The sequence below is a fragment of the Lepisosteus platostomus genome, chromosome 13 (assembly GCF_059453375.1).
Source record: "Lepisosteus platostomus isolate fLepPlt1 chromosome 13, fLepPlt1.hap1, whole genome shotgun sequence".
NCBI lineage: Eukaryota > Metazoa > Chordata > Actinopteri > Semionotiformes > Lepisosteidae > Lepisosteus > Lepisosteus platostomus.
The window spans coordinates 32,516,863-32,544,398 of record NC_142623.1 but is presented as its reverse complement, the minus strand read 5'-3'; the positions used below and the strand labels follow the sequence as shown (position 1 = coordinate 32,544,398).

General features: G+C 48.4%; 1 protein-coding gene across 2 annotated transcripts; it reads right to left on the bottom strand.

Annotated features, from left to right (window-relative positions):
• Nucleotides 1-4,036: 4,036 nt before the first annotated feature.
• Nucleotides 4,037-27,371, bottom strand: LOC148650431 (putative ammonium transporter 1). Of its 2 annotated transcripts, none has more exons than XR_015926125.1 (11): nt 25,786-26,005; nt 24,966-25,055; nt 17,293-17,514; nt 15,362-15,444; nt 13,662-13,787; nt 11,854-12,078; nt 9,689-9,827; nt 9,023-9,102; nt 8,627-8,756; nt 6,124-6,464; nt 4,037-5,427 (listed from the first exon to the last, which is right to left on the bottom strand). XR_015926125.1 is itself a non-coding variant. In XM_088604221.1 (11 exons), exons 2-11 carry the CDS (start codon nt 25,850-25,852, stop codon nt 6,403-6,405), a joined length of 1,224 nt encoding a protein of 407 aa, XP_088460347.1. In that variant the 5' UTR covers nt 25,853-25,892; nt 26,581-27,371; the 3' UTR covers nt 5,561-6,402. The 2 variants fall into 2 exon arrangements, 1 of the variants encoding a protein (XP_088460347.1); XM_088604221.1 differs by lacking the exon at nt 4,037-5,427 and adding an exon at nt 26,581-27,371 and having other exon boundaries at nt 5,561-6,464; nt 25,786-25,892.
• Between the last annotated feature and the right edge of the window lie 165 nt (nt 27,372-27,536).

Below are 27,536 nucleotides of genomic sequence, written 5' to 3'. Positions count from 1 at the left end.
CTAAGAGAGCTCAAAACATAACCCATCTCCCAGAGCCCAGGGCTGATTGACAGGGAGCTGCAGGAGTTCCCCAGGCCTCTGATCAGACAGAATAAGGGCAGGAGAGAGAGGAGAGTGGGGAAGGGAGAGGAGAGTGGAGAAGGGAGAGGAGGCTGAGGAACTAGGACAGAGGAGAGAAAGCACTAAACGACCACGAAATTCAGATTTAAATCACATATTTGATAAACTTGCCTAGAAATCGAAAATGAAAAGAATACCCGACACACTCAAGAACCAAAAGCAAAAGAAGAATGGTTTGCCACAGAGTAGAGAAACAAGGGAAAAGCACTATGAAAACTTAACAAACCCAAAACAGACAAGCACACAACACAGACCTTCACCTCAGGTACTGCAAGGTGGTAAAGCACTACAAACATACCCTAAAGAATAAAAATACACAGAAATTCATAAATCTCAGAAATCGAGGAGTCAACAAGACAACACTGATTAATACTGATTCAATCAACACTGTTGTTTGGGGAAAAATAATAATTTAAATAAAACAAAACAAGAACTGGCCATCCAAATCGGATCTGCACCAAGCCCTGATCGAACTCTTCATCCTTGAACTGAGAGCCAGTAGTTTCCCTGAGGCAGGAATCAAGAACTTGATCACGCCCATCTATAAGAGCAGACAGAGCTACCAGGGAATTTGTGTGAAGGTATTCTGCAGTATGAATAATGAATAAACACTCGATAACTGGCCTTCCTTACTGAGCACAATGTCCTGAGTAAAAGTCAAACTGGCTTCCTACCAAACTGACACTTGAATACTTGAATATTTTAATCCAGCCCACTGCCCTATATGGCAGTGAAGTATGGGGTCCACTCACAAACCAGGATCACACTAAATGGGATAAAAATTTCCTATAGAAGCCTGCAAACAGAGTTCTGTAAAAACATCCTCCATGTGCAGAGAAAAACACCTAACAATGAGTGCAGGTCTGAATTAGGTGAACACCAACTGCTGATCAATATACAGAAGAGAGCAATACGAAATTGGTAACGCCCGAAAAACAGTGACCAGAACTCCAACCACCACAGGGTCCTTCTGAGCCCATAGAAGAGCCCCCTCAGACAGGTTGTCCTGAAGCTCACTGACACCAACCAACCTCAGGACAGCACAGCTAGAACAACACAAATCCAACCTGGTTGCCCAGAGAGACCAGTCTCATTGACCAAAACCTGCCCATAGAAACTGGACACAGACGGACATGGCTGCCTAGAGAGGACAGGCTGTGCAGGGACAGAGCTGCACTTTCTGCTGCACTGTGAAAAATACTCTGGCATTAGACCATCGTTCTTCACTAAAATAACAAATCCCAGAATTCCCACTCTTGCCAGAACCAGAACAGCTTCCGATCCTACTGGGAGAGGAAACTCAATAGAACTGCAGCCCAGCGTGTGATCTCCTAGGGAAGGCTCCTCACAGCCTGAGGAGAAGCCAGCAAGTCTGTCTTTAAATAATGTTTTACTATATGTTTTATGTGATGTATGTTAATGTCCAATGTTTGTACTGTAAATGTGTGTAAATGATTTGTTCATTGTATGTTTCAGAGACAGTAATTCATCAGGCAGGCCAATAACGCGCGATGAATCTGAATTTGAGAAGGGAGAGAAAGGACAGAGGAGTGACGAGAGTGAAGCGGAGAAGAGAAAGGAGAGAGGAGAACAGGGATAGAGGAGAGACAGGAGAATGGAGAAGGGAGAGACATAGGAATGATAGGAGAGAAGGGGAAGATTCATCCTGCAGCTCTAAAAGCAAGTAATACATTTAACAAAACTAAACAGAATTCAAAATCTTCAGCCTGCCTGAGCGAGAGCCTTGCTGTGCTCTGCACACATACCAAGTTTTATGCAAAGTCTTAGCGGCCAGGGGTTCGATCAGACAGAGAGGGGGAGACAGATCTCCTGCACCCTATCTGACACTGTGCAATACAGGAAAACAAACCAGCTGCCATTGCAAGGAGAGACATCATTTATAAACGTTAGACTGAAAGGAAAACTGGCCTCAGACAGATGCTGAAGCTTCACCAGCCGAGAGAACTCTCCACAGAGAGGATACACAGTCGGGGTACCGAGCTGGAGTCCTCATGTCTTCACCACTGAGACACGCAGGCAGCCGACTCTGGCCCGGAGCGTAGTTGTCTCACTCTGTAATCCGCAAACGTCAATCGCCTGCCACTCCAGGCACCCAGGGGACTGCAAATGGGTTTATTGGATCTGACAGAGAAGGGAGAGAGGGACCAAGCACACAGGAGCCGTGCTCCAGCCCTGGGGACCCCAGTCCCCTGACTGTCCGGCATCTGAGGACCACAGCTGAGGCCAGAGCTCCTACATCTCCGCCCCAGGCCGGCGGAGCCCCGGACTGAACCGCCACTTGGACTGACTTGAACTTGTCATCTGGCTTTCAGCTCGTCCTGGAAGCAGACTCCCAGCAGCGCAGGGTGATGAGGTGTTGCTAACGAACTGAACCTAACGAAGCGAACCACTAGGTCAGGCACTGGGCTCAGTTGCAGGGGCAGACAGGGCAAACAAGAAACCCCCTGGGGGGGTCCCAGGAGTGGGATTCAGGGAATCAGATGGGAAGCTCCTGGTCTGTTCAGGATTTAAAGGGATCTCGACAAGGGCAACATCTGAACAACAAATATGGAAGCACACGTTGCAGCACCACAGCGCCACCATCTGTCCCCATTTGTTCAGGTCTCTCCCCCAGGGAAATCGTGGCTAGGCCTGTAGGTAATGCTTTTCCCTCTAGACCACAATTTACAGGACTGAACCCCACTCTGGTCTTGTACAGTTTCTCTCTCCTCCCCTGATCTGTGTGTCGTGGGGCTGCAGGAGGACTGAACCCCACTCTGGTCTTGTCCAGTTTCTCTCTCCTCCTCTCTTAACAAAATAAAACTTCATGTCTCCTCACCTCCTCATCCCTGGCACTTCCTTCCACATGAGCACCCGATTAGTTAATTGATCAATTGCTGAGGCGATTGGACATTGGCAGGGCTTTCCACCCTGAACGCTGCAGTCACTCCTGAACAAGTGAAGTGGAAGGAGATGGGAAGAGACATACACACTCAGAACCAGGCCCCTGGGAGGCGCCAGCGAGCGGGCAGCCAGAGTGTAGCTGATGAGCACGCTGTGCCGGAGAGCCACGTGTGTCACCCGGAGCGAAGATGGATGGGCTGCTTGATGAGGAGAGACCAGCCGCGCCTCGCGGGCCAGCTCCACTCTCAGATCGCAGGGATCGCGGCCAGCGAGTGAGAGTAAGAGTGTTGCACATATGAGACGTATTTGTAAGGTGGTGTGTGTTAATGGTTGCATAAGGATTTATGGTGGTGTGAGGGCTGTGAAAAAGTGTGTTGAAGTTTTTGTGTGCGTTAGAGGGTTGGGTTAGGGGAGTGTGTATTAGGGTTAGGGTATGTGTATTAAGTTATTTGGTTTGCTGGGGAGTTAGGTAATAGTAAGGTGTGTGTGAGAATTGGGGTAGGAGGGTGTGTGTGGATGTATTGGGGGTAGAGGTAGAGTGTGTGTGTGTGTGTATTGCTCAGTTTGGGTTACTTTACAGTTTGGGCACAATAAGAATTTATTTGCCCATTGTTTGCAACCAGAACACCACTGAGATGCCACCGCTTGGAGTGATAGTTCACCTACTGTAGCTCATACCTGCCTGGAAGAGGAGAATAAAGATAAAATCAAGACTGCGTTGTGTGAACTTACATCCTCATTAATTTCCCAGTCCTACAGTGCCGGGATGTGTGTGCTGGCAGCTTCAGTTACAGTGCTGACAACACCATCTAGTGGAAAACCCAGGAGCAATCTGCCGCCTCTAATGGAGGTGTATGAATGAACAGACAGACAGTAGACTGTGGCTGCGGTGAAACTGCCCTGCAGCTCTTCACCTGACAAGCCCAGCTCCTGCATCTGGTGCTGCTTTCAGAGAACAGGCTGTCAGACATGCCCGTCTTGCTTCCCTTTCCAAGAACAGACACCTCCAGGCTACTGTAGTGTGAATATTTCGCTTAGCACATAACATAACATAACACATTAAAGACCTAGCAGTTCTTAAGTGCTTCAACAGGACAGACTGGGAAAGGCCAGAATTTTGATCTCTTAACAGGACAGAGGGGGGCGGCTGTACCTGACCTCAGGCTCTGTACTTCATCTGTGCTATGACCTCACACTTTCATCAGTTTCTTTTCTTTCTCTGAGAGCGTCTGCACTCAGAACGGGCTGCATGCAAACCTTTATCCAGTAGAAAATGTCCCCATGAATTAAACAGAAAAAGACCAGGCCGGCAGGGGAGAATGAATATGATTTCTTGAGAAATGGCCTTGGCATAATGGCATCTGGGCCGTTATCATCCACGTGGGGCTTCCTGGAGACTGATATTGAAAGGGATTTTTTCTCATAGCAGTGCAGGCACCAATCTCCTCACTGCCTTTGTGCAACACAATCCTCCAGGCCTTGATGAGAAGCATCCTGTGTGCCACTTCAATTTTGTCCAACGCGTGGCTGAATGTGGCTCACAGGAGTGAGCACGGTCCCGCTGCTCGCACAAAGGAAAGCCATTACGGCAGCCACGCAGGGACAAGACTCCTCTACCTGCTGCCCTGCGCCGCCGGCAACAGCCCGTGGAAACTGGGGCTGTTCTTATTTATGCTCTCAAACACCCCCAGCTGTGTTCACACAGCGCTGCCGCCTTCTCCAGTCCAGATCGTGAATCATTTGAGTGTTAAAAAGCTCGCTCCCCAGTTCCCCTTTGCGATCTAAAATTAACACGGCACTTCCTCGCTCTGAAACAGCTTACGTTTCAGGGTTTTTTTTTTTTGGTTTCCCACATCAAAAGCTGCTGAATGCAAGTCTGATGCAAGAGAAACAAAGACAGCGAGAAATGCAACTTCAGAAAGGTCACAGACCAGAGCAGAGGGGGCCATTCGGCCCATCTGGCTGTCAGTAGTTCACTGATCAGGGGATCTCATGCAGCCCTTTCTTGAAAGGAGCTGGTTAGTTTGTTTCACACTTCCTTATCCTGTTGTGTAAACATTCCCCCTGTTCTCAGTTTGAAATACTCCTCCTACTAGTTTCCTCTGGTTTGTGTTTCTCTGTTGATTCTGAAGTCCACTGTGTCGAGTGTGTCGGTGTCTTTGAGGAAAACCGAGACATACTCTGTCCCCTGCTTCCTCTTGGCTTGGCACAGCACCTCGGGCAGCAGGACGCTGTCCTGGTGCGCTGCGCTCCACGCTTGGGAGACCCGGGTCTTCGAGGATGCCCGGGCTGTGGCAGTGTTGCTTCAGTGGAGATGGGAGTGTGCTGCGGAACTGAACCCTGGCCACGGTGCTTGTATCCGTCGTGGACGGACGATGTGACTTTTGTGTTGAATCTGTGAATCTGAGTTAATGTGGAAATTAGACTTCATTAATCGAAATGTGTCCCACATTTATCAGTTGTGTTAACACAATATGTCTGAAACTGAATGCCCGGAATCTAGGGGTTACTGTGTCACAGAAATTCAGGCATTCCATTCTCTGCAGGCAGCAGGGCTGATTTTTATTTGTGTACAGAAAATAAAACCACAATTTCATTAAGAACTGTTTCGTAAATACCAGTTGTGCTTTTCATTAGCAACTCGACTCACAACACAATGAAGTCAAAAACACCCCAGAACTCATTCATATAGACAAGGGAACTAACTTGAAAGGGTCAAGGAAAAAGTGGAAAAAATACACTGAAAATTGCCCTTGTTTTCCCTCAGGACCAACAAAACCCTTCCAAAGCCATTCTCCACTCCAGGACACTGCTACTTTGAACTCTTCACAGACATTTTTAATAAAAAAGAGGATCTATAGTAAATCAGCAAGAATTGTTGAAATAAAGCCCTGAGCAAAAATGAACTTGGAAGAGAGAGAAAAGTCTTTAGAAAGCATACTACAAAATGCGCTCTCTGCGTCAGTAGCTAATGGTTTTCGACAATGGGGTCACTGAAAGGATACCCCCTCCAGCACCTTAACCCACCAGATACCGCTAAAATACTAGGAATAACCCGCAGAGGAAATGAAATGCAAATGGTAAGATAAGATTACTTGCCTATTGCTTCAGTTTGTTTTTGGAACATTCTGGGAAATGGAGATATGTCTGCAGGGGGTGTTGGAAACTCCCTGCCAGTACGTTACCAGCCGGCACTGGTCTGGGGTATACAGCTGCCAGGTTTCTGAGATGTACAGACACCGCACCAGCCCTGACTGCCCTGGGCTGGCTCCTGGTGGAAACAAAGGGGAGAGGCTGTGTGCTGACAGCGTGGGAGGTGGGCTGTTCCTTCTGCGGGGCCTGTCCTGGCCTGCTCTCACTCTGCCCCGAGGGTCAGTCCTAGTTGAGCCACTTCCTGGTGCCGTGGGGGTGTCTCAGTTCATGCCTGTACTTATCGATCCCTGGAAAGAAAAAGACCTGAGCTCTAATGGGAGCCAGCGTGCTTCCTTCTGCTCCTCCAGAGACACACCCTTGTAGTCCCCATTGCCTGGCTCAGCACAGTGAAAAAGCAGCTGGGTTGACAGGGAAGAAGAAGAGAGTGTAGCTCTCCTGGACTGCAGTTGAAGAGCAGCTTTTTAAACCTCAGCATTAAGGTAAAGTTTCATGCTCATGCAGTAGAGGGGGAGAGGGAGGTCACTGCCTCGGGACACCACAGAGACCCACTGCACTCCAGCTTTCACCAGCCTTTCCCCAATCCGTGCACCTGAGCCAAACCAACCTGAGCCGGGCTGGGCCAAGCCGAGCCCAAACCTTGCCACTCTCATGCAAGGCGACTGGGCCTCTTGAATACTGTCCAACGTGCGAGGGCACCACGTTATCACACGGCGTTTCACAGGCTGCAGGGCGCAGATGGCAGCCAACAGCACATAAAATATGAATAGAGAAGAATCTGGGACGTCCAGAGCCACTGATGTCGAAAATGCTTACCTTGGCTTGCCTGGCAGACTCCAGGTGCGAAACAACCACTTTCCCAATACCAGAACTCACACTTTCACTGTATTAATTGTGGCTTCAGCACTATAAAATGGACATTAATGATGGTAAGCCTTATTGAGCATAAGTCAGACATAGTGCCTTGATGTGGTTCAATTAACTGAGGTACATTAGTGGTTTTGTATTACTGTATCTTATTGGAGAAGTGGTAGTCTATGTATTTGTAATTACTCAGCACTTTAGTACATTAGCCATATTAAGAATTTTCTAAACTAAGCACAACTCACATTAAGTGTGATATTCACAGTTAAGGCAAAATGCAAGCCTCTGTATATACATAAAAGCCCTGATCTAGTAGTAGGGGGAAGTGGCAGTCTATGTTTTCATAAAACTCTCTGCTTGGCACTCTAGCATTTTCTAACCCACAACAAGCATTGTCCACATTTAACATGAAGAAATGTACTTCAGCAGAAACATGAAGAGAGAGATTTCAAAAGAAGCGTTGACGATGTGTAATTTTCAGTTTCCTCTATTATTCGCAATAGTTTCTATTGTCTAAACAGACAGAAATAGCTGAAGTGTGGCACAGTGGAGTATATATTTTTTCTGAGCCCACTCACATACTCCAAAGTGTTTTTGTGGACACTGCCTGTATCAGGCTGATAGAAAATGCAGATAACTTCTTCAACAGCCTTTAAAACTAAAACACAAGTCACAGGAGAACTAGAATAGGGAAGCAATACATTTCTGATTACCACAGAGATCCATCTACAGGCATTAATTCAGAATTCTAAAGAAACTGAAAACAAACGCTAGTGTCCCCCAGAACAAGCAAGTCAAAATGACACCTTAGACTTGCAACTCCACCATGTTCAGTCTTTTCCATCACAACTGTTAATGACACAGATCACCACTTCGATATTGAGGGCACAGTACATAACATTGTCACATCAAGTCTCATTAATATGCCTCTGAATTTCTGAGCCCCTGAACTAGAAATCTCCAAATTCGAAAATCCGACTCCAAGTTTAAACTGAGTGTCAGAATAACTAGAAAATCTTGACACAAACTTTAATAACCTCATTGCACTTACATGTTTTTATTTTTGTAAAGCTTAGAAGCTTTCTAAGAAGCTCAGGCAAGATTAAAGGAAGTTACTTTACTTTTCAGGAAAACCTGCAGACAGGCCTTGGGGTTTGGACAATCTTTGACAACATGGGACAAAGCCCAGTGCTCTTGCCGAGACACAGTAAGAGATGAAAATAAGGAGAGGGACTCCAACAGCTACCAGTAGTAAAATATGTCGGGCTTCATCCCACTTGGACATTCTGCCCAGGAGTACTGCCTGAGGCAGCAGGTTTCTCTCCATCTCTGTGAACTACCCAGGTTAAAAACGATGACCCAACATCACTGATTTCTGCATGCCTGCATCTGCCAGACCCCTGTTCTTCTCGGAAACATCCTGGCACGGGGGTCCCTGGGCGTGTTATCCACGCACCAAGAGAGCCCCAGCTGCTCTCGACGACCGGATGGGCGCCCGGCCAGGACCAGCAGCTGCCGGGCTTCGTCGAGCTCGGCCAGCGGGAGCCGAGCTGCGCCGCCCAGCGCAGGTGCTGGCTCCGCGTCTTACCGTGCTTCTCCATGAAGCGAGGCACCCGCAGCACCCTGAAGAACTTAAAGACGCAGAACAGGGGGTGCATGATGGCCACCGCCCACAGGAACAGCACCAGCATGGCGACGCCATTGTTGCGAATCCCTTGCTGTGGGGAAAAATAGAAGTGTTAAACACATGGGTACATCACAGTGTAGTGACAATTCGTATTTCTAGCTCCTACAGTAATTCAAGAACTCGCAGTATATTTACAGCACACATACTCCAGCACTTCACCACAGCTAACTCACACCACAGTTATTTCAGCTCTGTGGTAACCGTGGCAGGCTGATGATGCTATGACTTCAGGACCATAGAGCTCCTGTATTCTGCACAGTAAAAGCCTTTAAATCACATTCTTTCCAGTGCCTGTACCTGTCCTCTGCCACCCAGAACGCCCTGGTCTGAGAACAGGCCCGCGTACAGGAGGCCCCAGGCTCCACTGGTCAGGTAAACTGGAACAGAGGGAGAGGAGGAATGAGAAGGAACGAGAGAAGAGACAGGATGACCAGGGAACAGCCCTGCAAGGACATATTAGTGCATGGTGGATCCTGAAAGGAGGTGACAATGATACAGAGATGACTTTGACCTGGGAAAAGAAATTGTTTTGCTATTTTCCAATGTAAATGTGTTTTTGTTTTTAACCTTGTAGTTTAACTGTCACAATCCACAGAATGACACACCACTTCGACCTCTGCACAAGCTTCGCTGGCATGGTCCGGGGAGGCAGAGGGACACAGAGCAAAGACAGAGAGACCGAGAGAGAACACAGGGGGTGCAGTACACACACAGAGCTGGCTGGAGCTGGTTGTTGACTGGACAGGCTTGTGAGGCTTCAATGACAAGGCTGTTGCAGTTAAGAGCAGCGTCAATGTGCTTTCAATTCATGGCTATTAACTGCAGAGGGAGCAGCATAGAAGACCTACATGCTTACACTCACACATAGGCACTCTCACCACGGCCTAGATCCCCCGGACAGGAGACAGAGAGAAAGAAGCACAGCCTGAAAACTGCACCCTGGATGGAGAGAGGGACTCTGACCTGGGATGACCTGCAGGGGGTCGTCCACCTGGATCCTGGTGATGAAGAAATGCACACCGAGGAAGATGAGGGAGGTCGTGGCTCCGCACATGATGGCCAATCCGGGGATGTAGGTGTCTGCCCCGGCACTGACTGCGACCTGCCCAGCACAGACAGCGCCACCATGAAGCAGGGAGACTAGGAGCAGAAGAGCAGGGCCCTCTGCACACAATTACAACTAGCAACTGTTTCCCTATACGGAGGCTGAAGGTCTAGGTGGTACAAACTGGGGTATCAATCTAGAAGAGGGGTGAGCACCCTCCTCCAAAAGTTGATGTGCTTTTCTGATATCCACAGGAGCAAACAAGCCTTTTAAATGCTCCAAATCCACTACTTAAAATAACACTTTCAAGCTACAAAATTCTCTTTGATGGTGCCAGATCCTAGGGAGGATGGCGCGTTAACATCATTACACTCTGTGACACAGAGGCCTGAACAGGCAGTTACAGCTGTACTATAAGCAGCATCTGAGGCCACAGCAGTAGTACAGTGGTACTAATAGCACCGGAAATTATATTTTTATCACTATACCTAAAAGGTTTAAAGAAATGAAACGGAGCTTAATGAACTAGAGTGCAGGGGAGTGCACTGGCTGGCAGATACAGTGACCAGTACTCACACAGACAGACAGACAGGCTGCAGGGCCGATACAGTGACCAGCACTCACACACACAGACAGACAGGCTGCAGGGCCGATACAGTGACCAGCACTCACACACACAGACAGGCTGGAGGGCCGATACAGTGACCAGCACTCACACACACAGACAGACAGACAGGCTGCAGGGCCGATACAGTGACCAGCACTCACACACACAGACAGACAGGCTGCAGGGCCGATACAGTGACCAGCACTCACTCACACACACAGACAGACAGGCTGCAGGGCCGATACAGTGACCAGCACTCACACACACAGACAGACAGGCTGCAGGGCCGATACAGTGACCAGCACTCACACACACAGACAGGCTGGAGGGCCGATACAGTGACCAGCACTCACACACACAGACAGGCTGCAGGGCCGATACAGTGACCAGCACTCACACACACAGACAGGCTGGAGGGCCGATACAGTGACCAGCACTCATACACACACACAGACAGGCTGCAGGGCCGATACAGTGACCAGCACTCACACACACACAGACAGGCTGCAGGGCCGATACAGTGACCAGCACTCACACACACAGACAGGCTGGAGGGCCGATACAGTGACCAGCACTCACTCACACAGACAGGCTGCAGGGCCGATACAGTGACCAGCAATCACACACACAGACAGGCTGGAGGGCCGATACAGTGACCAGCACTCACTCACACAGACAGACAGGCTGCAGGGCCGATACAGTGACCAGCACTCACTCACACACACAGACAGACAGGCTGCAGGGCCGATACAGTGACCAGCACTCACACACACAGACAGACAGGCTGCAGGGCCGATACAGTGACCAGCACTCACACACACAGACAGGCTGGAGGGCCGATACAGTGACCAGCACTCACACACACAGACAGACAGGCTGCAGGGCCGATACAGTGACCAGCACTCACACACACAGACAGGCTGGAGGGCCGATACAGTGACCAGCACTCACTCACACAGACAGGCTGCAGGGCCGATACAGTGACCAGCACTCACTCACACACACAGACAGGCTGCAGGGCCGATACAGTGACCAGCACTCACACACACAGACAGGCTGGAGGGCCGATACAGTGACCAGCACTCATACACACACACAGACAGGCTGCAGGGCCGATACAGTGACCAGCACTCACACACACACAGACAGGCTGCAGGGCCGATACAGTGACCAGCACTCACACACACAGACAGGCTGGAGGGCCGATACAGTGACCAGCACTCACTCACACAAACAGGCTGCAGGGCCGATACAGTGACCAGCAATCACACACACAGACAGGCTGGAGGGCCGATACAGTGACCAGCACTCACACACACAGACAGACAGACAGGCTGCAGGGCCGATACAGTGACCAGCACTCACTCACACAGACAGACAGACAGGCTGCAGGGCCGATACAGTGACCAGCACTCACACACACAGACAGACAGGCTGGAGGGCTGATGCAGGGTCTAGGCTGACTCCCGGTCTCACCATGCCAGCAACAGCTGCACGCAGCATGTTGTCCAGGTCGTAGTAGTTCCTGTGCATGCGCATGATGACGAGGCTGTAGAGCCCCGCGGTGGCCCCCGCGAGCAGCACGTTCACCACACACAGGGCGGCCATCTGGCCCTCCCTCAGGGCTGCCACACTGGAGTAAGAGCCCAGCACCAGGCCCAGGAAGCCCACCATCTGCATGAAGGACCCCAGCACTGTCAACTGGGGGCACAGCGATAGTGGGACAACAAAGGAAAGGTCAGCTCTTTGTTCACCAGGACTCACAACACCCAAGGATTCAACATACAGTATTTGTTCAATGTGTGTTGAGTGCTCAAAGTCAATTTGGTTTAACCCACTTGGCCGACAGCAGTAGGTTGAGGTGACTGTGACCCATCGCAGAGTGAGGAATTAAATTAGGAAGAACTTTAGAATTTTTTTATGCTCTGACATTATAGAGTGTTTTTTGTCGATCAATGGTAGAAAATCCCAATTATATACATACTATATTCCATACTGTAACACAATAATATGTGACAAGGTCCAAGCAGGGCGAATACTTTTGATAGCCACTGTAGTTTACTCTCGCTCAACATTCCCAGCTGTACACTTTGAAAAAGTGGCTTTGGATAAAAGTGTCAATGTGATCAATTCTAAAGTCCCGAGAACAGGAGACACGTTGTCACAGCAGGGGCTTAGGGCTTAAGAACACTTTTTATTCTAATTACTTTTAATTCCCCTTTCACCGTGCACGTAGTATACAAGTGCAGCGCACCACTGATCTTGCGACACACGCCATGGGGGACGATAAACATGTTGCTAGGAGACACACAGCGTTTTTAGCACACAGCACTATTTTAGAGGAACCACAGGTCGTTGGTGCTTGGCCTCCAGGCTGCAAGAGGCATGAGAGAGAGAAATGGCGAATGCTGTGGAAGTCATCAACTGCTGGGCAGTGCCAGGAGATGTTCTGGGTGCAGAGAACTGAGAAAACTGCTGTGTGCAACCAGCCTCTCAGCACTTGATCTCCTGCCAGACTCTGCAGAAGCTGAGCTAGCAGTGCGCTGGTAAGGAAAAGCCTCCACACAGCAGAACAGGGCTTGAAGGAGTACACAGCCCCTGGCTGTGCTCACATTCAATGGCTGCAAAATGCTTAATACTAGACTCCATTTCTCCCTTCCATATTACTCCATTTGAACAACATATTTTCGTTGGAAGGAGAGTTAATTTCCATGGAAATTTATCACAGGCTTCTGTAAGTTAACTCTAGAAATCTGATGTAGTTTTTACTGTTCCATACCTTTTCCCGGTTTTATCCACAATTCAGCCACAGCTGTATGCAGCCCAGGCCCCATTTTGCTGACTGGTTCGCCCAGGGACCGGAAAGCCAGTGAGCACAATGACACAAAGTCGCCTACAAGACTGTGTCCCCTCCTTTCAGGTGGTTTTCCTTACTTGGCAGAATGCTGCTGTTTCCCACAGGAGAGTGGATGTGTCCGGGTGTGAACAGTCAGTCTAGACTGTGAGCCTGAATCAGTGTCTATCTGTGTTAGTCACACTACAACTATCTGTTCCATGTCTCTGTATGCAAGATTTCAGTGTCCGCAGTTTTGTCTGTAGCTGTGTGGACCTGTCCCATGTCTGTGGTTGTGCTCCTGTAGCTATGCGGACCTGTCCTGTTTCTGTATCCCTCTGGTATATTTCTGTGTGCACCTATCCAGTGTGGGTGTCTGGGTATGTCTATGCAGTCTGAGTCTGTGCGCCTGTCTGCATGTGTCTCTTGTGTGGTGTCTTGGCAGTCTCACAGACAGGTTGTGCTCCCTCTGTTTGAAATGGGGGGTCCAGCGCCCAGCTCTCGGCCCGATGATGCGCAGAGACATGGCCGCTGCTGAACCGCCCAGCAGGAACAGCACGCCACTTCCAGCGAAGTCCTGCAAGTACACCAGAGACGGATCCACCCGCTGTCCCACACAAACACACACCCAGTCCATCTATGATTAAACATGGCTAAATTCAGGTCCTGTCTGAACCACGTTCTATGACCCATCCAGCTGTAAATACCAAATCTAACACCTTCCTGTTGGCCAGAGACCTCTTGCACCAACTTATATTGAGAGCTGATACCTAGAACAAGGTTTAGAAGTTACAGCCAGCAGGCAAGCAAATGTTTTGATTTAATCCAAGCCTTTTAAAACAAAACTCAGTCTAGCAAAAGCAATTACAGACCTGTGCCTGCTTGGAGAAGATGAATGTGCAAGCCCCGCCGCGTGACAGATTTTCATGTATATCCTACCTTTAATTTTCTCTTCGCTGCCTCCACGGCACTTCCACCAGCCCCACGACGGAGTGGGATAAAATCAAATGAAGTTAATCTTGTACACAAAAGCACACAGGCCCGACAGAGACACCAAATTACATTTCTGCTGGCTGCCCAGGGGCTCTCTCTCGCTGCTGCTGGGAGCTGGCCCTGCATATGCATGTTTGTAAATTGAATTCTTGGGCATTAGCAGAGAAAAATGCCCAAGAGCAGAGACGCTGGGGTGTGCCCTGTATCCCAGTTCTGATTTGCTTTGTTTTTCTCTATAACCAGGAAAGACTGTTTGCTATCTCTAAGAATCGCTGGCCTGCACTCTTCCATTCCAGTCTGACACAGCCCTTTCCTCTACTCTCATCTCCATTCCCTCTCCCCAATAGGAATGTATTCAGGTAAAACAGTCAAGTGCAGTAAAGCAGAGTGATAAGAAGCATGGCAAACCACAGATAGCTCAGGTAAAGTGACCAAGTAAATTTCACTTTAAAACCCCCAATGCATGACAGTGGGACATTAGAGCTGTAGAAAACCTGCAAGATTACTTTGCAGGTTCACTTCAAATCCACTTGTCCTGTGTGGTTTTGCAGCTGCTCCTGAGACTATGAGCTTCCAGAATGACCTCTATGCTGATGGCCACTGTGACTCCTGAAAACACCAGGGGTACAATGCTGGCTGCAGGTGTCAATAGCTTCTCACTGTTATGTTCCTCACTGCACTAACTGCACTGTCCTGTACACTTCCTGGGAACAGGCTTTCAGGAGCAGTCTGCTATGGTACAGCTGCTTATCCCTTCGGCAGAAGGGCCTGCAGGGAATGACGGGTACGGTGAGGGCATCCTGCTCTCCTACATAGTTGATTCTTTTCCGTGACATTCCAGTGAAGTTCCAGGACACTCCCTAGGTTCCCATCCCTCCTCATTCCTCACTGCAGTTTACCACGTACTTCCATCTGCTAAATTACACCATTTGGTTTACTCCTTAGTATTCAGTATACTCAACCTCCAGCATATGTCTAGATTGTCACTGCATTGTCAGTCTGGACAGTCTGTGTTGTTCTTCCTTTCTGTAGGGATTTCCGTAATGACATAACACATAACACGGAAGTCGAAAGCAGAGTGGGCAGGACAAATCCCAGCAGGCAGCGCGAGGCGGGCTGTAGGAAGGACAAGGAGGAGGGGAGAGAGGGAAGCCTGACCTGAACTGGGAAGCTTGAGTTCCCGGAGTTGAAGATCCCCTGCTGGTCCCAGACCCAGTGACAGGCGACAGGATACACAAACCCTGACAAAGAGGGAAGGCAAAGATGTTGGTACAAAGGAAACACAAAAACAAGACAAAACACAAATGAAAGTGCAACTCGGCCTTGTATGACAGGTTTGAGCCTGCACAGGTCACGTTCCCCAAGCAAAGGCATCAAGAGTGCAAATGGGATTATTCGGCCAGGGCAGTCTCAGGGTTTGTAGCCACGAACAATGCCTGTGCTACACCATTCTCCCTGTGTGCAGTCTCAGGGTTGTAGCCACGAACAGAGCCGGTACTACACCATTCTCCCTGTGTGCAGTCTCAGGGTTTGTAGCCATGAACAATGCCTGTGCTACACCATTCTCCCTGTGTGCAGTCTCAGGGTTTGTAGCCACAAACAGTGCCAGTGCTACACCATTCTCCCTGTGTGCAGTCTCAGGGTTTGTAGCTACAAACATTGCCGGTGCTACACTTTTCTCCCTGTGTGCGGTCTCAGGGTTTGTAGCCACAAACAGTGCCGGTGCTACACCATTCTCTCTGTGTGCAGTCTCAGGGTTTGTAGCCACAAACAGTGCCGGTGCTACACCATTCTCCCTGTGTGCAGTCTCAGGGTTTGTAGCCACAAACAGTGCCGGTGCTACACCATTCTCCCTGTGTGCAGTCTCAGGGTTTGTAGCCACAAACAGTGCCGGTGCTACACCATTCTCTCTGTGTGCAGTCTCAGGGTTTGTAGCCACAAACAGTGCCAGTGCTACACCATTCTCCCTGTGTGCAGTCTCAGGGTTTGTAGCCACAAACAGTGCCGGTGCTACACCATTCTCTCTGTGTGCAGTCTCAGGGTTTGTAGCTACAAACAGTGCCAGTGCTACACCATTCTCCCTGTGTGCAGTCTCAGGGTTTGTAGCCATGTACAGTGCCGGTGCTACACCATTCTCCCTGTGTGCGGTCTCAGGGTTTGTAGCCACAAACAGTGCCGGTGCTACACCATTCTCCCTGTGTGCAGTCTCAGGGTTTGTAGCCATGAACAGTGCCAGTGCTACACCATTCTTCCTGTGTTCAGTCTCAGGGTTTGTAGCCACAAACGGTGCCGGTGCTACACCATTCTCCCTGTGTGCAGTCTCAGGGTTTGTAGCCACAAACAGTGCCGGTGCTACACCATTCTCCCTGTGTGCAGTCTCAGGGTTTTTTGTAATCACCAACAGTGCTGGTGCTACATACCATATCAGGTGGGTGTGCCAAAATAAACTGGTGATACTGTAGTAAAAAAAGGTTAACACACTTATCAATAGTCAATGTTATATTAACCAAAGGTGATGCTTTTCATGGTAGAGGTTTCAGTGTGTTCGTCTGATATTTCATGTCTGCAGCGGAGGCGTCAGTTCACACACCGTCCATTCACCTCTCACCAGGCTGCCCCTGGGGAGGGCAGGACATGGGTGCCCGCCTTCCGGAAGCCAGGAGTTCCTACAAGCAATCTGCATCTCCTGGCATTGCGGCCAGCGCCTCTGCTGTTAAATAACCCGGCACCAGAGTCTACTCTGTGGACAGTCAGGACCTCAGGTAAAGGTATAGTTTGAAAGGGCATACCTCCTACACAGCAGCTCCCCAGTTGCCACTCCCAGGAGGTGGAATGGAAATCCTGCTCCAGACAGAGGTCCACCAGCACTACGCCCAACAGCAACTACTTCCTCCTTACATGTCTGGCAGTGCAGCACTGCAGGGTGCGAGCTTGGCTCACCCAGTCAGGGCCAACACCCAACCCATCACTTGAGGAGATACAACAATGCAATTCCAAACACACGACCATCACCAGGTGACACATCTTAGATTCATGGCTCAGGCTGGTCAGAACCCTGTGAATCCATCCACTGGTCCCCTCAGCCCTACCTGCAAAGACGTAGCCCGAGATCAGGTACCCTATGGGCTCAGTCCTCTCGTTGACGGCCCCCAGGGCCACAGTGGTGGCCACAGCGCAGCGGACGTAGTTGAAGAAGAAGTGGGTCATGTTGGTGCCGTCCAGCGTGAGGAAGAACTGCCCTCCAATGAAGCTGTTGTGCTCCCCAAAGGCAAAGGCATAGCCATGGAGCCAGAAGGCCACCAGGGAGATGACTAGAAAGAGACCGGAGACAAGACGTTCTGTCACACAGGCACCCCTGGGAAACTGGGACCACAGCCATCAAGGGTACCGAAACAATTCTTCAAAGTACATGGAATTATGATTCTAAAGGAACAGTCGGCATCGCTTCAGAAATTAAGGTCCTGCCTGACAGACTTCTTAGAGTTACTCAAATAAGCAATGACAGGTACGGACTCATGCAGGCCATACAATATGGTGTATTTATTTTTTCACAGCAGAATATGTATTATTACTAGGACCACTGCTCAACCTAATTTATACTAATTTTCTAGATTCTGCTACAGTTAATAAACTAGACAAGTCTGTAGGTAAGACCAATAAAGGGATCAGCAAATAGTGCAGAAGCAGCAAATTCAATTAAAAAAGATTTAGATAAAAAGGCTAACTTAATGAAATAGTAAACTGCAGTTTTGCCAAACAATTTCCCACTGTCAGTTTGAAATAGTAGGCATACATTCACCCATGCTGTGTAACTTGCAGACAAGGACACTCTGCAAAGACAGAGACATGACTGCCAGACCAACTGCCTGAAGCTCCGCCCCATCCCCATGGCACACAAGACAACACTGTGGACCCACAGCCAGCTAATATGTACTGTAGATTTAGTTAACAACACTCAATTATGAGTCCTACAATACAAATAAAATCATACTGTGTATACTGTATACTGTATAAACAAAGGATCTAAATCTAACCGGATTAGGTTAGCAAACAGTGAGGGTTCATGAGAGACCCCAACAAGGCAATGCGAGAAGGGCGTTCAGCAGCCCTTCGTCATCACACACAGTGCTGGAGTCACTGGCGATCCACACTGGATCTCTGGCTCAGCTCGGCACTGTGACTCTCCTGCAAGCCAGCTGCACCTATATAGCAGCACCACACTCTCTTAACAGTGAAACTCGGAGGGATAGTGATGTCTCCCTACTACACCCCACCTGCACCACAGCAAGCAGCCTCCAGTCCCAACAGGAACCCAGCTAGCAACAGGGGGCACTGTGGAGCAGGAAACTGAGGATACATCATAGGGGTCGGGGTCTATGTCCTGGCAGAACTTAACTAACCGTGCAGCAAGGCTGAATTGGAGGTTTCACATTTCAGCAAACCCTGTGGGCTCAGCCCATCTTGCTGCTCCAGTGGCTGAAAATGGAGTAAAACCTTCTGCGCCTGTGCAGGCAGAAGTGTACACATCAGCATCTCTACAGCGGCATGTCACTGTCAGGCTGCTGTGTTGCTTCCTTTCCAACCCAGTGCAGGGCCAGGCCTGCAGTGCTGCAGCTGTCTAGGCAGGGTAAGGAGGTTTACAGCCCACTAAAGATCCCTTCTGCTGAGGAGGCTGGACTTGCACAGGATGCAAAAAGGGGATTTCAGGATAAAAGTCTGACTCACTTTACAGCAAGCATCAAATGCACATAAATATTAATCCCAAATGCAAGCAGCAGCATGTCATTTCCTATTGAATTTATAGGTTGCGAGCATCACTTTATTACTCATTGGAAACCCTGACTGCACATTTAACACAAGGAAATGCCTTCATCACCTTTCATTATGCATATATATATACACTGTAGTTTGTTCTCTTACCAAACACACAAACAGGACCCCGTTGTTTTTATCTTAATTTTAAAGCCATGCTCTCTAATGAAGAGGTCTGTCAATTATTCATTGGCTTTTTATCTGCCCAGATCTAAGCCTGGCAGGGGGACTGAGTCCTGAAGAGGATCCCATGAATTAGTAAGGGGGTTGAACTCCTCTGCACTCAAGCTGTCAGATTAATCCCCACACAGTGCTGCTGGGGTAAGAGCTGCTACAAGCGCCTCCTGTCGCTGGGCCCAGGAAAATAACCACCCTCTTCCTTCCAAGGGCCTCCTCGTGCAGGTCAGAGCACCACAGGACATCCAGGGCACTCCCGCACCGCAGTAGCCCAAGACTGGGCACAAGAGAGAAAAAGAAAGAGAGCCAGTTGCCCTGGCTTGTCTGCGCCAGACCTGGTTTCCTGCTGGGCTCACTTTCATCAACTCTTCAGGGTTCTGGTTACTTGTGCCCTGCAGGTCCTGCAGCTGAGCTGTGTGAGAAGAGCAGGACACAACACCCAACTCCACCCACTGATAATTCCTGCTTTCAAACTGTTACTACACCCAGTGAAGATCTGTGACTTTTACTGGTGTTTAGGAAAATGGACTTCTTACAGGGGGGAGGGGAGAGGGTGAAGGGGTGAACAGGGAGGAGGAAAGAGGATACTCAAGTGCTTGCGCACTTGCTCTACATCACAGAAGTGAGGACTGGGACATGGCCTGGGGATGAGAGATGGGAAGAGGTCCTGTGAGTCAAGGGGGAGAAAGGAGAGCTCCTGTCTCCGCCTGCAAGGGAGGCAACATTAAGGCAAACAACAACTGAGACAGAAGGAGTTATGAAAGAAGCACGAGCCCCCCCTTCCAGAAAGAGCAGCTCTTGAGTAACCTCGGGTCACTGCTGTCGAGAAGGTGCTCTTCTTGTCTTCTTTTCTCCCCTGACAGAAATGGGGGGAGTTACTCCAAGAGGTGCTTAGTGAGGTGATTTTCATTTCACTTCCAGTTCAAGTTTCCAAACAATTGAAAACATGTTTAGAATAATCATTCAGATTACAACAAAAACAAAACACGATGTGAAATAAAACTAAATACACTCAGTGCAACACCATTAAATGCTACATTTTATTTAATTAAACCAAACGAGATCCCTCAGGAGTGATGGATAAGTTGCTGAGAACATGCTTGAATGATACCAGATGGCGACTTCTGTCTCGCTTCGCTCAGTAAAGGGAGGTTTTAAACATTTCAAAGTCCTGCTCGGGAAGTTTATCTTGCAGTCCAGGCAGCACGCAGGCACTCTGATCAGGGCTGCAGACTCTGGCCTCAGGAGACTGCACACAGCAGGAGCAGTGAGAGAGGGACACCAGTGCTGTGATCAGGGCTCTGGCCTCAGGAGACTGCACTGAGTTACTGCACACAGCAGGAGCAGTGAGAGAGGGACACCAGTGCTGTGATCAGGGCTCTGGCCTCAGGAGACTGCACTGAGTTACTGCACACAGCAGGAGCAGTGAGAGAGGGACACCAGTGCTGTGATCAGGGCTCTGGCCTCAGGAGACTGCACTGAGTTACTGCACACAGCAGGAGCAGTGAGAGAGGGACACCAGTGCTGTGATCAGGTCTCTGGCCTCAGGAGACTGCACTGAGTTACTGCACACAGCAGGCACTCTCTTGGCTCTGTCAGGAAGGATCAGACCTCTTTGAAGCCCTGCTGCACTGAAGGCTGCAGCGCAGTGGAACGGCGAGACCAGGAAGTGGAAACTGGTGTGCAATCGAGACGCGATCACAAACACAAGATGTGCACACACTCCCACACGCCAGTTGGGGGGGTATTCTGGGCCTGAAATGAGCCCCCACCCACCCACCGAAAGACTGCCGAACACTGAAGTAAGGTTTAACTGCCAGCAGGCAACAGGGCCTATTTTTAACTTTTTTGTTAATTGTTACTTGAAGATGTCATTCCATCCCCGAGCCCTGAAACCAAGCAACTGCTTGCTATGAATAGCTTGTCGTTTCTCGCCGTGCACTTTGATGCCAGGAAACAGATCGACTGGGGGTGTCTGCGCTGTGCAGGAACAGCTACTTAGTAAACGGTCGCCTACAGCGGGTATCGTTTCCAAAGAAAGCCCAAAGGCGCTCTGAATTTCCATGCAAAATCACAGATCTTCCATTGCAGGTTTATTTTAAATAACAAGACTGATGGTAAAATACTGATTTATTGCAAAACCGAAGGAGATACATCGTTAAATACCACACGTGCCTGAAGTGCTGAGTAAAAATTAACACTTAAACTGATTTATAAACATACTGACTGAACCCTAGAGACACAGCAAGCTTGTGAAAATAAAGGGGAGTTATTTACTGCACAGAGACACCAATTTCAATGTAAGGGGTCCATCAGATAAAGAGCAGTAATACAAACTGTGGTTTGCCACACAGGGAGCATGTGGAGGAAACGTAGCACAAAAGCCTGCTATTAGTTTCAATCTATTTCTGATAGCTATCCCACCACACAGCACCAGACTAAATGAGAATGCTGGACTTGATTGTTCTACAAGCTATATCAGATGCCACACTGATCTGCAAAAACAGGCTTTAAGCTTCGCTCTCAAGTGGAGCTGTGAAGTTCAGGATTAGGTAGAATAAATCGGAGAAAAATCCTGAGTAAGAAGATATACATTTGTGTACAATTCTGCTCCCTTTCAGAGCTCTCAGCTGAGACTCATTACTACACAGCCAGGAGTGTCCTGGTAAGAGGTTCTACAGCTCAGTGGGGCGGAGGACACAGGCGAATGGAAGTCAGGACAAAAGCATGTCTTTTTTAACTTGGTGATTACTTTGTGATTTCTCCTGATGTCCTGTAGATTCATCACTGCTGTGACTACACTCCTTACAAAGCTCTTTACAGTTCCAGCCTAAAGCATCGAGTAATCTTAACAAGCACCTTTGTTTCCCAGTTTTTAATAAGGCTGATCTGCTTGAGGAGATTGGGCCAGTGATCACTTTTCTGAAGAGAAACAGACTCCTCTAGAAAAGAACATTCTGCTGGACTTAGGTGACTTCACAACTACCCACACACTGGATCTGTTTTTCCATTCTTTAAGATGGTTGGGAAGGATGATTTAAACATCCTTCTCAGAACTCTAGACAACGCAAGGGAAATGGCTGATGCACCAAACCAGTGTTTCACTCAGGAGTTCACAAAGAAAGAAGTCAGCAACATGCCCCAGGCAGGAGCAGGAAAAAAGTAATGTATTAAATATTACTACCATAGAAGAGGCAGGAGGATTTGGGGAAGTAGAACCAATCAAGATTAATGCATCCCCAGGGACAGATGGTATCTTACCAACTGTATCCAAGGAAACAAGAGATGTGATTCAGAAGCCACTGGCACAACTGTTCCAACAGTCACCAGACAGGTGTAGCACCCAGGGACTGGAGAGTTAATCATGTAGTACCCTTCCATAAAAAAGGCGAGAAAACTGAAGCTCGTAATAACAGAAGAGCAACACCAATGTCTATTACATGTAAAGTAAAGGAAACAATTATCACAACTGAACTAGAGGATCACACTGTATGTAAGGAAATAATATCCCAGGAAATAGTTAGCATTAGTTTAGAAAAGGAAGGTCTTGCCCGATTAATTTGTTAGATACAAGAACAAGAAACAGCAGCAATGGACTCACACAGACCATACAATATTCACTTCAGAGATCTGTACTAGGACCACTGCTCAGCCGAATTTATACCAACTGTCTACATTCTACTATAGTTCGCAAACTAGACCAGAATGCAGACGACACCATTTTCATTGTAGACACAAGTGAAATTCACAAAGATTTAGATCAAATTCAGGACTGAGAAATCTGCTCCCAGATGATATGTAATGTACACAAGTTCAGGGTTCTGTATGCAAATTGTAAAAACAGAAATACAAAAAGGATACACTACAACTGGCAGTTGTAGTGAGTCAGTTGTGAGTTGTAAACTCACAACTGGCAACCCACTGAAGCTAAGCAGGTGTGAGCCTGGTCAGTACCTGGATGGGAGACCTCCTGGGAAAAACTAAGGTTGCTGCTGGAAGAGGTGTTAGTGGGGCCAGCAGGGGGCGCTCACCCTGCAGTCCATGTGGGTCCTAATGCCCCAGTATAGTGATGGGGACACTATACTGTAAACAGGCGCCGTCCTTCGGATGAGACGTAAAACCGAGGTCCTGACTCTCTGTGGTCATTAAAAATCCCAGGGCGCTTCTCGAAAAGAGTAGGGGTGTAACCCCGGTGTCCTGGCCAAATTTCCAATTGGCCCTTACTAATCATGGCCTCCTAATAATCCCCCTCTATGAATTGGCTACATTATTCTGCTCTCCTCCCCACTGATAGCTGATGTGTGGTGAGCGTTCTGGCGCACTATGGCTGCCGTCGCATCATCCAGGTGGATGCTGCACATTGGTGGTGGTGGAGGGGAGTCCCCATTACCTGTAAAGCGCTTTGAGTGGAGTGTCCAGAAAAGCGCTATATAAGTGTAAGCAATTATTATTATTATTATTACAACACATTGAGACAGAAGAAACTACTTATGAAGAAGACCCTGTTTATATTGACACCATCTTCTAGCCCATATGGGGAAGCAGTAAAAAAGGCAAACAGAGTTAGTATATTTATGTAAAATCTTAGAGTTCCCATCAAGGGATGTTGTGTCAAAACTGTACAGCGCATTTGTTAGGATTCATTTAGAAAACCATGTACAATTCTGGTTATCAGAACACATACACTCAATGATACGATGAGACAGACAGCCTGTCAGACCCACACAGACAGGCTGAAGAACTGAATCCATACACGCTTCCCAAATCTTCCAAGACACTGATACAGTCAACCCACTGGACTTCTTCAGAATCAATAGTGAAACGCCAACTAGAGGACATCCGTGGTATTTAACACTGAGAACAGGAAGAACTTCTTTAAACAAAGGGAGCTGGGAGTGTGGCACAATCTACCCACCCACGTGATTAAAGCTTATACCTGGGTTTCTATCAATAAACACCTGGATGAGATCCTGAAGAACTCTGTACAAAAAGGGAGGTAGGAGTGTAGAACGAGCTTCCCACCCATATTACTGAAGCTGACACCCTGCACCAATTTCAAGAAACAGCTGGATGTGATCTTTAGATCGATTATTCCTTGCAGAAGTATTCAGATCCTTTCTATCTCTCCTTTTGCCAGCTTCTTCATCTAATTCAGGGCTGTCGAGGAACCGGAGGCTATCCCTGCAAGCAACAGGCAAAAGGAAGGTACACACTGGACAGGACGCCAGTCCATCGCAGGGTACACACAGACACAAACACACTCACACCACGGCCTGTTTTCCCAGAACCCAATTAACCTACCAGCATGTCTTTGGAATATGGGAGAGCACCTGAAGGAAACCCCACAGAAACACAGGAATAACATACAAACTCCACACAGATAGCACCTCAGGTCTGGGATTGAACTCAGGACCTCAGCTGTGCAAGACAGCAATGCTAAACACTGCACCACCTTCCTTCAGACTTTACAACGTGTCAAATGTTCTGAAATTGCAAAATACAGTAATGCAGACATTTGTTTTAATTGACGAAGTATAGACTACACATTAAGATAAATTACAATAAATCTCAGCAAAAACTAAAAAGAACAAAACACGACTGGTTAATTTCTCAAGCATTCAGATATATGCACTCAATACTTTCCAGAGTTTTTTTTACACATTATTTGGATACCTCAGACACTGTTTAGGAACATGTTGGCCCTGTGTCTGTGTGAGAGCGAGGGACACAGAGGGACAGAGATACCGTGCCCGAGTGATCAAACTGTACTCACAGGTATCTGCTGTGTTTTTTAGGAACACATTTGCAGTGTGGTGAGGATCTGTCTTCCCGGCTTCCACAAACGCAAATCCAAACTTAAAGACTGTGAAGAGGGAAATAAAACACAAAAATAAGTGTTTGAGGAAAAGATATCGTAGGGCTGCCCTGATCCCGGAAGGAAGGTGTAAGTCTAAGTCTCCCCAAGAGCAGCAGCAGTTAAGACTTTGCAGCCTGACTTTAGTCAGGAATAGATGATTGGGAATAATGTCCAGACGATGCAGCCCTCCCGGACTATACTGAAATATATCCTTACATCGCTATAAAGTACGAAACTCTTAATGTCGTTTTTTTTTTTACCGATCGTTTTAGTACAATAACAGTACTAAAAGACGGGATAGTTACAGACCCAACACCAGCAAAACCAGCAATCGTCTATCACTAATCTAATAATTAGGGCTAATTACTCCTTGCTAAGTCATTTTTTAGGAGCTGTTCGAAAAACAGGTACAGCATTTATCGTGGGTAAGTTGCAGTTAAGCTCTTTGATTTGAAATACGCGCACTTTATCTGAATGAACATGGAGCGCTACTTGGACAAGTATTTTAAAAAAAAGATTCCGTTAGAGAACAATGCGGGACACGCCGTCGCGGTAACCCGGCCTTTTTAACAAAGAAATGCTAAAAATGTCCTCTGGGTTACCGGTCTCCAAGACCTTCAACCGCACCTCTCTGGCTGAAGAAGCTGGGATAGGTTTCATACTTTATCATTTTCAATAAAACATTGGCCAACTGGCGTCTGGTGGGAAAGGTTCTCCCAGTAGCTTCTCCACTTACACAGCACCCACACGCCGCACAGCACGGTGAACACGTCATTGACCGACTCCAGATCCACGGCGCCCATTTTCTACCAGCACTCGGGAACCTCGTACGCGGGCGGTGACCTGAAATTAATTAATTGTGTTAATGAGTCGCCTCTCTGCAGCTACGCGCCACATCAGCGCTAAGATCCGTCCGTCAACCGCCCCTGCCGCTCGAGGCCGCTAACGGCCGCACTTCCGCCGGCCGTCCACGCGCGAAGTCCATCGAGGTACGTAAGAGTCACGACGTCGACAATTCGTTTCAAAGTAAAATTTATTATAGTTTTTTATTTAAAAAAAAACTTTAAATGCCTGATGGCGAGCCTACATAATACAAATACAATCACGCTCCCATTTCTTGAATTTCGTTTCTACAAAAATGGACATCCAAAAACATCCAAAAAGCCACAGGAACTACAGTCAAGCTACAGACAGGTGCGAGAAAACGTTTTCCGTCTAGAGAATAGAGACGAATTATGGGAATGTCAACATGAATTCAACTCTGGCCGTCTCACAGAGATGGAAACCAGAAGAAACATAGAAAACAGACAAACTATTGAAGTCAGTTTGTTTACAAATTCCAAAAAACAAGATACTTCTTTTACAACTGTTAAATTCTCGTAGTTTATCTCATATGAAAAGGCAATGGCTACTGATCGCCGTGCATGAACGCCGAAGCGCTGTCCATATGTGCTGTTAGAGTCCGCAGAGGAGAGGGCCAGCGGCCCAGACCAGACCGCCTGTAGGGGGCAGGGCGGCTGACTGCACTCACAGGCCGTTCTCAGTGCCGTGACACAAACAAGCAATGAGAGTAACAGCTGTCTCATTCTGTCCTCCCCACTCTGGTCTTGTACAGTTTCTCTCTCCTCCCTTGATCTGTGTGTCGTGGGGCTGCAGGAGGACTGAACCCCACTCTGGTCTTGTAGAGTTTCTCTCTCCTCCCCTGATCTGTGTGCTGTGGGGCTGCAGGAGGACTGAACCCCACTCTGGTCTTGTACAGTTTCTCTCTCCTCCCCTGATCTGTGTGTCGTGGCGCTGCAGGAGGACTGAACCCCACTCTGGTCTTGTACAGTTTCTCTCTCCTCCCCTGATCTGTGTGTCGTGGGGCTGCAGGTGCAGAACAGTGTCACCCAGGTGGTTCTGCAGTTCTGTGGTGTTGAAGTGGGTTCCCTCCTGTGTGTGGAGCTCTATACAGTACATGCGAGGGAGCCTTTTCACGAATAGTTTTTTTTCATTTTTTTTTTTTTTTAGTCTTAGCAATATCGGCATCACAGCAGCACATGGAGGAAGTGCAGCCACCAGTTTCTGAGAAGAGCCGAGGGCTACAGCCCTGGTGCAGCACAGGGGGACGGGGCAGTTCCTCCTGCAGTCTTGCCCACTGTGTTGCGTCAGGCAGCCATGTGCACCATATAGTTCTCCCTGACGGTCCGAGGGGTCCTACACAGGCTCAGAGACTGTGCTCAGAGACGGGGCCTGTGGTCCAGTGGGCTCCTTAACGAGGGCTGGGTTTTTATTAACAACCCCCCCCACGCAGCACCACTCGCTTGTCGGCCGGAGGATTTTTCAAGAAACTCAGGAGGAAGTAGTGAATGACGCCATTTGTGTTTCTTCGAAAAGCCTCGCTTTCATGCCGTCCGCGTCGTCTCAGTCTGAGCAGCAAGAAGGGGCTGTTTTCTCCCCCCCCCACCAGACCCCCCCATCCGAGGTTGACAGCCCTGGTTTCGCAAG

Excerpts from the sequence above, each read along its gene's own strand:
- LOC148650431 (XM_088604221.1), bottom strand. The coding sequence starts at position 25,852 with ATGGGCGCCGTGGATCTGGAGTCGGTCAATGACGTGTTCACCGTGCTG. Across the intron at positions 17,515-24,965 it reads AAAAAACACAGCAGATACCT|TCATCTCCCTGGTGGCCTTC; the intron begins GTGAGTACAGTT and ends GTCTCTTTCTAG. Across the intron at positions 6,465-8,626 it reads TCGCTTCATGGAGAAGCACG|GGATCGATAAGTACAGGCAT; the intron begins GTAAGACGCGGA and ends TTTTCTTTCCAG.